General features: G+C 41.6%; 1 protein-coding gene across 1 annotated transcript in view; it reads right to left on the bottom strand.

Moving 5' to 3' along the window:
* The window catches only part of CPAMD8 (C3 and PZP like, alpha-2-macroglobulin domain containing 8), a 65,463-nt gene that overhangs the window by 37,758 nt on the left and 13,089 nt on the right, over positions 1–14,616 (bottom strand). The window contains exons 15-23 of the mRNA XM_025210315.1: positions 12,599–12,782; positions 11,734–11,906; positions 11,469–11,618; positions 11,171–11,332; positions 8,366–8,508; positions 7,370–7,432; positions 3,223–3,454; positions 2,500–2,653; positions 1,465–1,607 (exon numbers count right to left, since the gene is read on the bottom strand). Coding sequence (XP_025066100.1) covers positions 1,465–1,607; positions 2,500–2,653; positions 3,223–3,454; positions 7,370–7,432; positions 8,366–8,508; positions 11,171–11,332; positions 11,469–11,618; positions 11,734–11,906; positions 12,599–12,782 — 1,404 coding nt within the window. The remainder of the gene's footprint in view (positions 1–1,464; positions 1,608–2,499; positions 2,654–3,222; positions 3,455–7,369; positions 7,433–8,365; positions 8,509–11,170; positions 11,333–11,468; positions 11,619–11,733; positions 11,907–12,598; positions 12,783–14,616) is intronic.

The following is a 14,616-nucleotide window of genomic DNA, read 5'->3' as shown; positions in this document are numbered from 1 at the left end:
GGAATGCCTTGTTAATTTCCACCACTCTTTCTCCCCAGTGGTACTTAAGAAGTATCAGCCTCCGTAGTGCATCAGGCCAAAGCAGAACCTCTGTGTTAGTGCATGTTCCACTTAAGATTTATATGGTGTACAGAAGGCTACCTGCAGTTTCAGAGCTGGAGCTAGGAGCTGAGGAGTGTTTGCATATGATTATAGGATGACTGGAATTTGCTTAATCACATTTATGATGTTTACAATGACATATTTAAAGCACATTGTAAAAAAAATACACGTTTCCTATAGTATGAACATGAGACAAATGAGACTATTAGTGTCCCTAACTTGTACCTAAGAGAACTGATGGTAAATAACAGATAAGAAATTATGTTTAATTATGCATTAGAAAGTCTTTGAAGGGGTCAAAAAACAAAGAGTAGGAATCAGTACAGTACCATATATCCAAAAGGAAGCTATTCCAGGGGTTCCTTCTGAATCTTTACTAGGACTGGTGTTATGTTACAGCAATATTAGAGAAACAACTGAACAAGGTGGCAACATTTACAATGATACACTATATATTTAGATAAGTCAGGATCAGAGAGCTGAGAGACACACAGGGCCCCTGCTACACCAGGCTACCAGGAATCAAAATGATTAATTAAATTTGATATGGACAGAAGAGCAAGAATAGTTTTTTGGGGAATGCAGAAGATCAGGCTACAGTCCTCGGATCTGCCAAGATCCTTCCTTGGTCTTTGCCAAATTGCTTCCGGTCTCTGCACCTTAATCTCGATCAGTGTAATATGGACAATAATCCTTCCTCCCCCCACTCGTTGTCTGTTGTAAAATGCATGAGGCAGGGACAGCCTCTTAGGGGATGGACCGACAAACAATTATAATATCTAAAGTTGGAGGTGGAGGGACTTACTACTCATGAGTGTGCATCAACTGTTCCATAGTAATGGTTTCATCCATCTGCTCCTAATCTTTAGTAAATGAAGCTAAACTGTGGTAATCTTACCCTAGTTCATTCAGAGGTAAGATGCCCCAGTTTAACTTCCATTTACTGTGGGATAGAAGCAGACAAACAAAATAGTTACAGTGGCTTCAATGAATCATGGTAAATCCCCCCTCAAAATGGTATAATTGTTCATCTGTCGACACTCTTACTTTATATACAAAACCTAACACAAAGGGACCTTGACCTTAATTGGGGCTTTATACATGACTATAATATAAATTAATAATACAAATATTAATAACAGGTAACTGCAAAGGAACAATTTAATCAATTACACTCTGAGGTCTTAAATAAATTTAATCTGTCATCATGTGGTTCGGTGACCTGGCTTTGTTAAGGCGCTCTGTAGTTCCCTACGATTCTATGATCATGTTAGATTTGACTTAAACCATATCAAAGTTTCATTGCACTGCACAGTGGCACCTGGGCCTTCTTATGAAACATGAAAAAAATCATCTTCTTACCTCAATTATTACACTGCTACGAACATAATCTACCCCGACTGGGGTCCTTGTATCCATGGAACTGTCCTCTATGTGCTTGCCATTCTTTGAGGTTTGTAGCCCTTGTTGACAACAATTTGTTCCACCATAAGCAAAGGCTTTTGCTAAGGAAAGGAAGAGAAAGAGCAGAGATGTAAATGCAGTGGTGTCTCCCGGTAGCTGGAAGAACATTTCACTTTAGAATTGCTCTTCCCAAGCAGATGCAGGCGACTACATCACGTCCTTCCTTTCCTTTTTCACGTCCTTATGACAAGGTATTTAGCAAAATTCACAGATTCACAGGGCTGCACCATGAGAGCTTCTGCTGTGGCCTTAAACTTGCAACCTCTGGGCTGTCAACCATGTGCCTTAACTGGCACCACCCCAGCCCTACTACATCAGGTGTTTTTGATTAAAAGTTGTTTGTTTGTTTTTTGTTCTTTTCCCACAGGGCCATATTATTCTTGCCTATAAGTATTTGATCAGTCATTGAGGACTGAGGAAAGTCTTTGCTAATCCCAATTCATGAAATTTAGAACCAATTATTATTTTCCTAAGAAGGTGTACAGGATTTGGGATTAGGCATTATTCTGTTATTTTAAAATAAGAGAACAGCAACAGTCCCATGCAACAGGTGGCAACACTTTACACATAACTAATAGTGAACTGAAGTGAATAGCCTGCAGCTTGCTTGTACAACACTTCAGATAATTTTGATGAACAGAGCAATTTACAGATCCATGGGGCAGCTAAAAAACAGGAGAAGGAAGGCTAAACCTGCAGAAAAAAAGTATTCACACTGAATAATTTGGGCAGTTGTAACCTTGGGAGGGGATCTCCTCCAGTCACAGGAAGAGCAATGCATTGCTTATGTGTGTGTTAGAAACAGGTTAGGCAAACACTTGTAGAGTATGCTTTGGATAAGCATGATCCTGCTTGGAGAAGGAAGCTGGATTAGACTACCTCCTGAGGTCCCTTCTAGCCCTACCTTTCTGTAAGTCTATGACCACTACCTACCTGTGATGTTGCTTAACCCAAGCTCACTGAAGGACAAGACTATGGAGGTGGGTTTGGCCTCTCCAGGGGCTACACACTTCTTTCTTGTCAGATGATGTTTACCTGGATGTCCAACAAACTTTATGCCTTTTGGAACAGAGATCTTCACATGAACCTGTAAAAACAAGTGTTTCAAGCCATTAGATGCAAACCTCATCAATAATAATGGCACACAACATAGAACTCAAAGATTCCTGAGTGTCCAATATGCACCTAGCATATGTTGATCACAAATTAGTCAAAGCAACAACTTCATGAAATAGATACACAAATAAACCCAATGACTGTAAGAAAAGTATAGAAGGTAAGAGGAGTGTATGCTTGAAAAAGAGGGAAAACTTTTCCAGTATTCATCTTTAACAGATGTCTGTCTCAACAGTAAATGACACAGTGATAGTCCAACTAAGAACAGAGCTACTTCGCCATTCTTCAGTGGGAATTTCTTCATCGTCTCTCAAATAATTTTTCAAAATTAACAAAATAATAAAGCATCCACTTTCACTACCAGTACAAACGAATAAATCTCTCTCTCTCTCTCTCTCTCTCTCAGTATTTATGCTACTCTTGTCATTTTACTTTCTCAGCACCTTACCTAACACTTCTTTGCAAACATCACAGCTAGGTTACATTCCTTGATCATGGAAGAAAGTTCAGTGTTTCTGGAATAGGTTAAAAGGCTGTTACCTCTACACAGACAGCCAGGTAATTGTAGACTGTAAGCGGGATTTTGGTCTGCTCCCCACGAATGACACGATAGGGCAAGGTGAAATCAATGAAGAAAGATTTGAATGTTTTCAGTTCTGTTTGATTGGCTAGGCCTAGCCCCTTGTCCTCAGACAGGCCCACGGCCTCTGTTATCCATGTAGTTATTGAGTCAGGCACTTCCACATGTAGCTGCGCTTCTCCTGAGGTGTCACTGCCAACAAGAATAAGGAGTAATGGGCTAGTCAGATCAACAAGACGTATTTGAACCGAGCCAAAAAGCTTCTGCAGCTAACCGCTTTGGGAAATTCCTCCAGATCCTAGCTTACAACATAGTATCAATATGTGACTCAGGATGTCTTCTTTGCATGCCAGAACACCAAAGGCTGCAAGACTGGATCTTTTTCTTGCTAGATATCTGCTGTTTTGGAAACCTCTGCAGTAACTCAGATGCATGAGCAAGGAGTAGACAAGCAGCTATTGGCTAGCATAGAGTAACACAGCATCTCACGTTTAAATCTTTCCTGGATTAAAAGTTTTAAAGGCATTTGTTCTTTGGCAACAGAATCACTTTCCTTAGAGGCAAAGGTCTGTATTAAGAAAAAGAAAGAGAAACTCTAGTTCAGGACTGAACTATGATTTATCAAACAATCAGTGAAATAAAAGTACAGTAATCTGTTGGAATTTGTTACTTCTGTTATACATACTGCCACATAGGAGACTTTGCCTGAACGAGAGCTGGTTAGAAATGTTCTGTCAGCTGTTCCCTGCCCTGGAGAGCATATTACTTTTCAGGAACTTTTTTTTGGAATTATAGTTTACAGAAAACTCTGGTTTTACTCCAGGAAGGTTCAAACCAAATGCAAGAAATACTGAAAGCTTGCAAACTGGACAACTTGTCTTTCAGCCAGCTCTCCTGGGTGTATCACAATGTGCCTACTATAATTCTGTCGCCCAATATTCTTCATGCTTTGTGAAACTCAGGATTCAACGCTGTGCTACATCCTTCACTATCTTCCTCCCCCAAAAGAATTTTGGCCCTATCTAAGAGGACAAACAGTCTTCTCTACAGCAAGAACCAAAGCTATTTCATGGCTCAGCTGGCAGCATGACTGGTACAGTTAGGAGCAGACCCTGAAGAATGCTTTCTTCGGAGCTCTTATTCCTATCCCAGAGCCTGATGCACATGCCTGCGAATTCTAGAGTCTTTTAAAAAGAACAACACCTTGGCAGGCAAGAAGGAAGAGCAAACAAGACTAGAGTAAACAGAGGTAGTGTCCACATAATAGCATGCTGCCCTCACAGATCATGGTACCATGAATTCAGGGGGTACCTAGAAAAGTCTTAAGTTCAAAGAGTTAAGCACACTCCTATTCTACCTAGGAAATTCATGCTTTAGGATTCCGATGAATATGTTTTATATAATCCATATAAAGAGTTACACTGATGATGTGTTAACATCACAGTTAATGAATTAGGCAAAGTATCATGCATTGTAGGACTGCCAGAACTGAAAGCTAAACGGGACTTTGAATTAACTTCAGGGTTTAAAGTACATTTATTTAAAACACCCAAACATTATGTGTTGAAAAAAACCCAGATGATGCATGGGTATCATGTCTGGAACTGGAGGAGAGGCTCTGGGCAGATTCCTGATTACTTTCTATCTGTTAAAGCCATGCAACTGATGTTGAAGAAGAAACAACAATAAATGCCGCAAATCAGAAGAGGTCTCCAAGCTCTGAGGCTCATAGCTGAACCTCCTGCATTGACCTTCACTGAGGAGGAGCCAAGCTCACAGAAGCACTGGAACAAAGAATGAGGGATTATCTCCTGAGAGAAGCAGCTGCCAGAATGCATAGGAGAAGGGTGAAACGTTCTTCCTTTACATATTACGGATCTGTTCAAATAACTGTTGCAATTCTGTCAATGTATTAAACAACATAACTACTTAACTGAAAACCTACCTGGTAATTCTACCCAGCCAGATAAGCAAGATAAATGCTATACTCATATTCATATATACTGCACTTCACACTGGAATACAGGTATACAAGAGAGTTAAGAACACTGAACAATGAAAAAAACTGCAGATGGTTGACAGGACAGAAGCTAGACGTGCTGCTCAGATCCCTTTGGCTATTTCCACAAATGACATTTCGATGAAATCCCAACAGGGAAACACTCATGGTTCAAGAAAACATAGAGCTCAGGATGGCCGTGGTGATGCTGTGTGCTAAGCTCAGCCTGTCTCTACATACTCCATCCTGCAGAGAGCCCTTCAGCAGAGGGACCTTCCTGTGAAAGGCAGTTGGCTCAGCAAACTCCATGTTATTTTAACCTCTCTCAAACTCATCAGTTTCTTTATGCTTAAGTTTGCAACTATAATAAGAGCGGAAAAGCTGGTACCTGCAACAAACTGCAGCCATGGAGAAGGGCATCCCAGCCCCACGGCTGGCACAATTCCAGTCCATTTAACCGGACAATTTGTTGCAGCTGATGTTCTTTCCACTGGGATTTCAGCCCATAACCAGCATTAACATATTATTTTCACACATGAGGGCACTTACTCTTCTGGGCGGGGGGCCAAGGTACACACACATTTCCAGCCATTACACATTTCAGCCAGGCTCTAGGAATTTTTAAAATCGGTTTGGGAAGTTGACATTAGGCTTTTGATTCTTTTTTAAGGATTGTATATTGTAATTATAAACGGTAAAACGAAAAAAAAATCTTCCTGTTCAAAAGAGTGGAAATCAGGCAACGTTTAGCTCAGTTATTTATAGTGAAACAAAGTGAAGAAAATGCCATCTGCAACTTTGATTCCACAAACTCATAATTAACGGCTGGGGCAAACAGGCACTTCTGGAATTCTTGGTGTATTTCTACAAAGCATATTTCATGCTCAATTGAACAGATTTGAATACACTTGCTGCAAATTCCTGTCAAATTTAATTTATAACCATTTACTGGAAATGAAGTTTACTTGCAAACCTGGAGAAGCCTTTTAAAACCTGCCTCAAATTTCCTATCCCAGGATGTGCTGCCTCTGGGAGGAATTAGTCATCTATTTATTCATTTCTGTGTCACTCATTATGCCTGGAACAGAATCTGATTTATTGGATGGTAAATCTGGTAAGCCCCTGAACAAAATGGAAAATGAAGGGAGGGGCTCTGTACAATGTTGAGCTGACATACCAAATCAAAGTAGAGTGTTCATCAGTGCACGGCTATATTACACAAGGATTTTGGAGGCACTGCTCTCCTGCCAGTGTCTTGTCACAGTGATCACACAGCAATCAATCTGTACACTAAGCCTCAGAAGCCTTAAAAATGACCTTTACATCCTGGTAGATATGCAAAGATATTTTCCTGAATGAGGCATCATACACATTCCTTGGTCCCGCTGTTACTGAGGCTCTTTGTGGCTCACATACTTTGAAGGATGTTTCACACTACTTCAGGCATCCTGAGTGTTGTCTGCATCCCAGGAGAGTGCTCATCTCAAGGAAACCTCTGGCCCCACAAGCAATGACGTAAACAGAACATCTCTTCCCTCATTCGCATTATGTCCCTGTAGCAACTGCGGTAACTTTTTACTGAGGAGTATTCAACCAGGCAGCTCTCTACGGCACCAGCAAAGTGCTCTGCAGGCTTCCATCAGCTCAAAGACCATACCTGACAAGTGCGGCACTGTTTTTAGTCAGCAAACCACAAGCACAGTCCACAGAGACATGCTTTACAAAGAATTTCAAGTGTTAAATGCTAGAATGCAGTAGAGATTAAATTCCAGCTGCATCTGCAAGTCAGCTGTCTCCACTAACACTGCGGGAGCAAAACCTTAGCAGCCCATGATCACTGCCTGCTTCTTCCTTGCAGTGAGACTCCTCTACTGCAACAGAATAATCTTCCAGACAAGGTAAACTCTAAAGCAGCGAAGACTGTTGTTTAATGCAAGTAACTTCTCATAATAACGGATAAAGGGGAAATAAGTTAAAATTCGGAAGATGTGGATGCAACCACTAATTGGTTTTAAAGGAATTTGTGAGCCAGGGACACAATTATGCCGGTGAACTAAAATCTCCAAAGGGCCTCCCTGCAAATAGCCCAAAAAGCTTGCCACAAATACCTGATGTTGAGGCAGTGCCAAATCCATGTTTCAGGGAAGAATGTTCTTTTTTTCTTCTCTGACCTATTAAGACAAGAAGTAAATCATCAGCAATAATTTGCTTCAACAAGACAGAGGATTATACCAAAAATAATAGAAAAGAATGCTATTGCTGACATGGAATAATTTATTTAATTTATTTACACACACAGGCAAGTATAAGAATGGTCTCATCAAAACAGTATGAATGTATGACTAAACCCCATGAAAATTACTTCTCAGATTAAACTGTATAGTTCTTGTAGTCAGCAAGCAAGGCAATAAGAGATACAAAATTTATCTTTTGATGACACCAAATGCCCACTTTTTCCTATAGGAGGCAAAAGAGGAAGCCAGGCACTCTTGCACTGACCTCCTCCATAGCAGTCAATTCTGTATTTCTCTCCTATGTCTCCTTGAATCAGTTCTCCTTTCATATGGAATTGTCCTTGTCTCTCTTCTCTGCCCCACGCACCCCACTTTCCTTCCTTGATACCTCAGATTGTTTCTATTATCTTTCACTGTATAATTTCTGACCCTGGTTTGGGTAAGAGGGAGCAGCGCACAGCCTCTGTGTGCACCTGTAGCACTACCATCATTTTGGTATCATTCTCAAATCTCTTCTTCATGCAGTCTGTCATTCAATTTGCTTTAACTACCTATTCCGTACTGAGCCACTGCCTGCCTGTGCCACATAGTTCAGAATGAAAGCCAGCTCTCATGATGTAGAGAAGCAATGATGTAGAGCCAGTCAATGTGTGCAGGTCCTACAAGGTGCACTACTCTGGGCTTGTCTCTGCTGATCCTAGTCTGCCACTGTGTTATCCTGTTCCTTAGTTTGGATAGGTCTTTGCAGGCAACCACCAAACTTCTTTTGTCTTAGCTAAGCTAAACAATTTCCGGATAAAGCAGACCTGTGAGACAGATTGTAGTCGATGTGGAGTACAACGTGCAAGATCTTAACAACCAAAAGATTACCTTGGTACAATCTTAGAATGCATGGTAGCTACCAGTGTTCCAGTGTGGGGCTGAAAGGCTGGCACAGCCTCATCCGTGTACATGCCTCCATTCTGTCTGTGGTTTAAACTGACCAAGTCAGTCATTACAACCAAACCTGTTTCCTAGACAAAAAAGACCCCAACAATAATCATTCAGCATGTTCCCATGAGGACTTTCCTGATGGCCTCAGCTTCAAAGCATTTATAGAGGAAAAACTTGTTTGAACCTTACGGGATTGCTTAAGTTCTATGGAAAAAATAGTTGGCAACATAAAAAATATTTGAGCATTTTAGAAGCGGGAACTCTGCGGTTAATTCTGGGACTGTTTGGGAAATTCCTTTTCCTAACATTTAACACAAGTGGGCATGTTCATAATTTTCAGGTAATTGCAGGTGGACAGTTAAGCAGAAATAGGTTTTAAAAAATCCCATACTATTCCTAGAAAGTTAGATCGCTGGTTCTAACTCAAGTTTATCTTTCCTTAAAAAAAAGTTACTGGCATGTGCTCTCTCTCTCCCATCGCGGCAATTACCAGCAGACACTTACCTTGAATAAGGTATCCAATTTCTTTAGGGACTCCAGAAAAAATTGCAGCTTTAAACATTCTTACAATAATAATTTTAAAAAGATATTAAGGGACAAGAAAAATTTCTGCCAGCTCTGGCTACTTCATTGCATTTATATTTATGACACATACAAGTGTGATCCTGATGTTGTGGCCTGAGGCATCTCCCACACCTCTGTTCGTGCACCAAAGGATATACGTACTTTGTTATAATTTAGATTCACATTTAATAATTATTAGATATCATCCACATACTGCTACACACATTCATAGTGATTTCTCACCAAGGCCCTGGGCCCTGCCTCAAGAACTTACACCCTGGAGAGAAAGAACAACATCACAGAGAAAATGGGAGGAGGAAGGATTCCTGCAGAAATGGATTTCAGAAGGAACGTGGGAAGAATTGGTGGGGGAAAGGAGAAAAGACATTGGTAAATGGGGCACAAGGATGCAGAGGGTGAGCAACCCGAAAGAGGCACACACCCAAGTAAACAGAAAGAGTTAAAGGCAGCAGTAAACCAAGAGGGCAGTGAGAAGCATAGCATAGACAGAACTAAGGAATTAAAAAAAAAGAGACGTAGGCAAGAGATCAGATTATGTATCAGCATAACGTTGAGGACAAAGAGACAGGAAACCAGAAAAGGACAGAGTAAGTGGCCTCTCCTAGAGCAGCAGGAGAAGAAAGGAACAAGGTAACTTAGAAAATGTAGCTGTTAAAGAGGTCTAGGTATATCACATTTGGTGCAAAAAAAAGAGGAGAAAACATGAAGCTAATGGAATTGTGTTAATTGGTAAAAAAAATAAATAAATCTAAGGAATTAATGTTACTTTATTAAAAAATTGCAATGCTGGCAAGCCACACATAGTAACAATAGGCCAGTGCATGAGAACAAGACTCAAGAGAAGCTGACTAGTTTGTTTTCAGAGTCAAAGCTGAGAAAACTGTACACAGTCAACAAAGACAAAAGAAATGTTAGTTTTCTAAATTTGTTCTGGTTTAATAATTAAAGAAAACCCAGTTAACAGAATTATTTAAATTTGCTAACCTTAAGTAATAATACCAACAGAGATTAGAAGAGAATGTAACTGACCTCCAAACAGATGGAGCTAACAGCTGCCAGCAAAGGGACCAGGGGAGCAAGTTGAAAGGATTTTCAAGGGCTGTTCTAATAGAGTAAACTCATATTTTTTTCCATAGCTATTCAAGGCTCCAGGGAAAGCCCCATGTTCAAATCCATTTCCACCCTTTTTGCTTTTCCCTTGAAGACCATTGCAGACTAAGCCTTCATGGCCTCACCCAGTAACAGAAAAATTTGTTGGGCACTTGCCTGATTTTTGGGAGAGCTGGTTTGGATTCTTTTAGTCAATTCGAGTTCTAGCCTTCCCCTTGGTGCCGACTAGGGTTAGAGTACATTTGTTTAAAGTACTCAAGGGAGAATAGCACTCTTTTTGCAGAACCTTCTATTTTGGGAAATCAGTTCCTAGACTATCATAATGATGAGACAAACCTCTTCCTCACATGTGAAACATAAGTCCCACAAAACTCCAAGAAAAAGTCAAATTTCTCACTGACCACTTGGGAATAAAAGCTGAATGAATTTCAGACACCTCGTAGAGCAGAGAACGCTGACTTTGTATGCATAGTACATCCAGCAGTGAAGCAGCGTGTAAAATTTGTATGATCTCTTGAGTAGTTTACATCAAGATCTCACATTCTGCTCCTGTTCCCTGTCCAGATGCAGGTAGTATTAATCCAAACTTACTTTGGTCTCTTCTTGTTCCTTAGCAGGTAAAGTAGAACAGTAAGGCTTTTTTTTTTTTTAAGTGTCTCATTTCATTACAGCAAGAGGCATGCAAACTTCTTGTCAGCGTCAACAAGGAGAGGCATTATACTATCACCTCAAGTCAGTAGGACCCAACAGATTTCATGCAGATTAGTGGTTCTCATGAGCAAACTCCTCTTAAACGGCTGTATTAAAAGCATCTTCAAACTTCCCCTAAGCATGGACACAGCACTGAATTGCTAAACTTCTCAGGGACCTGACTTTTCAAAAAGCTCAGGACTTACAGCTTCGTTGCGACACTTATGGCCCTAACAGAACGCACTGCATTTTCTGAGAATCTGGACTAAGGTGTTAAAACAGTGGTTGTTTAGCAATGTGAATGCATCACACGGACACTTGACAGAGAAGCTAGACTGGGCCAAGAGTCCTTCTCACCGTAAATGCAAAGCGGGCATCTTTGGTGATATCCCAATGCCAGGGGAAGACAGAGGAGCGACGGCGCCTGCGTGAAGACATGCCTGGCCACCAGAAGTGCCCTTCCTCCTTGGGAGTCCCAAAGGCATCTGACACATCATACTCTGCAAGCTCCTGGAAAACCTATGCAGAGAAGGCAGATATTGCTGTCCCTTCCCCAAAGCCAAAGATGTTTCTCTGCAGATCCCTCTTCAGGCAGAGGGCAGGTGATTATGCTACAGGGAGAAAGGAGACACTGGTACCTTGCACCTCCTCTCACCTGAGTAGAGGTCAGCTGAAAACCTGTCTTAAGAAGGTAGACGCTCTTATCCACGGTTGCAATGCAGACACAGCTTCCTGTCACAGCTTTAACTTTGATGTGCACGACATCACCAGGCCTGGTCTCATTTGTTGAAAGTGCCACCGAAACCTGGATAGTTGCAAAAGAAACAAACCCATCACCTGGCATAATGTTTAGAGTGTAAAACCACAAAGAGAAATAAGGGAGGCCAACTGCTCCTCTGCACTGGCAGTGTTGCCGATACCTGGTTTTCAAAGGAGGACTTGACAGCAAACTGAAGACTGTCTGTGACCCCTTCTCCATTTTCCCTGACGTAATATACCAGTAGACGGCCCAGAGGAGCCATGTTATGAGCTACTGAGAAATGGAGGAAGGTCATGCAGACTTCAACCTCTGCTGTAGGGGGGGTGGTAGGTGCTAGAAGACAAATTATACAAAGAACAAAGTCACTTGTCAAAATCAGTCTCCCCCTACCCTATCCCAAAAGTCTACCAGGCCCAGTAGCCCACTCCCCACCCAGTCTTCTGGCAGTGCTTCCAAGCTCAACATCTTCTCCTCCTATCTGCCTTCTACACCATACAGTTATCAAGACGCCCATTCTCCATCCCCACCCACACACAAACTATCAGACCCAGCATCTTTCCTTCAGCCTGTGGACATGGAACAAGTTCCCACGTGATCCCCTCAACCCTGCACAATAAGACTCACCTCCTTTCCCTCCTCAGCCTGTACACATTAGCAGAACAACCCACATCTTCTTCCCCACTTACACTCACACTCAACCAGACCCAGCATTTTCCCCATATTCCTAAATGATATCAGAATCGGCATCCCCCACCATGCCACCTCAATGGCCATCAAGCCCAGGGCTTCCCAAACTCTAAAAAAATGCTGGGGAGGAGAAGATATATCATTTGGAAGAGAACTTTAGAAAAATCAAAGTTTTCATAAAATAGTTACTCCTTCCCTGCAAGGACTCTGTGCCCTTACAGAAGGGTATCAGATACATCAAGGAACATCTCAAAACTTCAGCAAGAAGGTTTGTTCCAATCAAGGAGGTGACCCTCACCAGATGAGAACAGTTACCACTTCTGTTGCTAGCTACTAACCTGTTCCTGGGACATGAGTGACATGGATGCTCTTATCAAAGGTGGCTCTTTTGCTCCTTTGCTGGGTGATGTTACTAGGCTGCAGCCCTGAAAGGACAATGTTACCTCGCGATGCCACTTCATAGTGTAGAGTGAAATTACAAGGGCATGTAGACTTCACTCCAATCCGGGCCTCCTCTCCCACCTGTACAAACAGATGCAGCAGACAAGAGTCAGGTTCATCAAAATATAAAGTTTCAGGCCCTTATTATTTATAAGGCTCAGAAATGCACTCTGGAAAGAACAGAACACATAAAACAAGGTTGTTCTCAACAGGAGCTCAGAAGGAGATAAAGAAAGCGTTACATTTGCACTAATCAGTTTGCTGTAGCTCCCCCCAAGACAAGAGAGGCCTGTGAGAAGCACTTGGTTTCCTGCAAGTTGAACAGGAGGACAGGATGGGCTGGGAGGGCCACATGGATTAGTGAAAGCAATAAAAGAATCTCTGGAATCCTGAGGGTTAAGCCCTTTGCTGTAAAGCAGCTGTCAGAGTGGGTTGAATTTGAGGACACCCCATTACTAGGTTCAGATCTCTAACTGGAGAGCATGGCAGGGGAAGGGGTCACACAAGCTTTGCTGTTTAACTGAGATTACATGTGGTGGCTATTGTCATTTGCAGGAACTAATTCATACATAATCAACCCGGTTCAAAATAATCAGGAAAACCTGAACCAGGAAGAAAACTTTCAAATTACACGGGCCTCAGTGTTTGTTTACAAAACTGCCTCTCAAGGAGCCACATCAGAGACAGGCATGAGAACCGCTTCTCTTCTGCATTATTCCACAGTGACATTATTGGGATGCTAGATTTCCCCTTTCATAGAGCTATGAAGCAGCTCCATGTGCTCTCTTCCTTGTCCAGCTGAAGTATAACAAACAGGTCCAATTACTGCTGAAAGCAGAGTAAGAATTCTGAATCCCTATGAAGTGGGGAATCTTCATTCCTACCAGGCCTGCCTGGTGCAAGCCAAAATGATGGCATAGGGAAACGAGAACCCACCAAAAGGTTAAACACAGTGAGAGTGCAGAAGAGTCTGGAAAAGTGCCTCATGATGTTAAATATTCAAGGCATTAAGAATGTCTTAGAGCAAAGTGATGAAACTGTTCATAAAAAAATGAAGCTAATTGGAACACCCAGTAACAACTGGGGAAATGGTTCCCACATCAGCTGGACACCCAACTCCCAGCTTTCCCACAGCAGAATTAGTGCTAATCAGGTTATAATAAGAACAATATGTTCAGATTAGTGGTGTTTAATCCCCTTTCCATACCTCAGAAACCTTGTAAAAGATTAATTAGTCATTAAACTGCCATGAAACACAATGAAAAAACCCCTTATTTGGCAATGCTGACCCTAAAACTCTGCCTATCAGACCTGCTGATAATGTAATAGTAAGTTAGTTATAGGCAGCACCAAAAACCAAAATGGATTATAAAGCACATCTCACATCCCCTCTAGGATGGAGAACAGTAACTCAGTACAACAAGAAGGGTGGGAAATTCTGGCCCAGAAAAAGTCATGAAAACTTTTGCCTACAGCAGAAGAGAGAGTACCCTCCTCCAAAAGAAAAATACAGCAGGCCCAGTCTGTTTACCTCTGAGACCCAAAGGATAAACTGATCCTACAGGGATTTGAGCTAGTAGTTCCAAAGAGACTAGATCATTCCCATCTGGGCTTCAAGATGGTTTAGTTAACCCACTATCACTGGACTTCAAACCAGTCAGCATTTGATTGAATCAATATCTTAATAGCATTTAGAGACTACTTTATTATCCAATTCAAATGGCATATATATAAATGGGAAAAGGGGGGAAAGGACTTGTTTATGATCTGTGCTATGGAATCTAGTAAGTCTCTACTGGAGAGCCAACTCTAAACTACAGAGAGGATGGGACATTCCCAGCTTTAGGGAGGGCATTCAGCACTAAAGGTGTCTTTACGCATGCTCTGGGGTGGGGGGCAGCAGCTTTAATTAGAG

This window comes from Alligator sinensis, unplaced genomic scaffold (assembly GCF_000455745.1).
Source record: "Alligator sinensis unplaced genomic scaffold, ASM45574v1 scaffold1354_1, whole genome shotgun sequence".
NCBI classification, from domain to species: Eukaryota; Metazoa; Chordata; order Crocodylia; family Alligatoridae; genus Alligator; species Alligator sinensis.
Note: the sequence above shows the minus strand (reverse complement) of the source record. Positions and strands in the feature narration are given on the sequence as shown.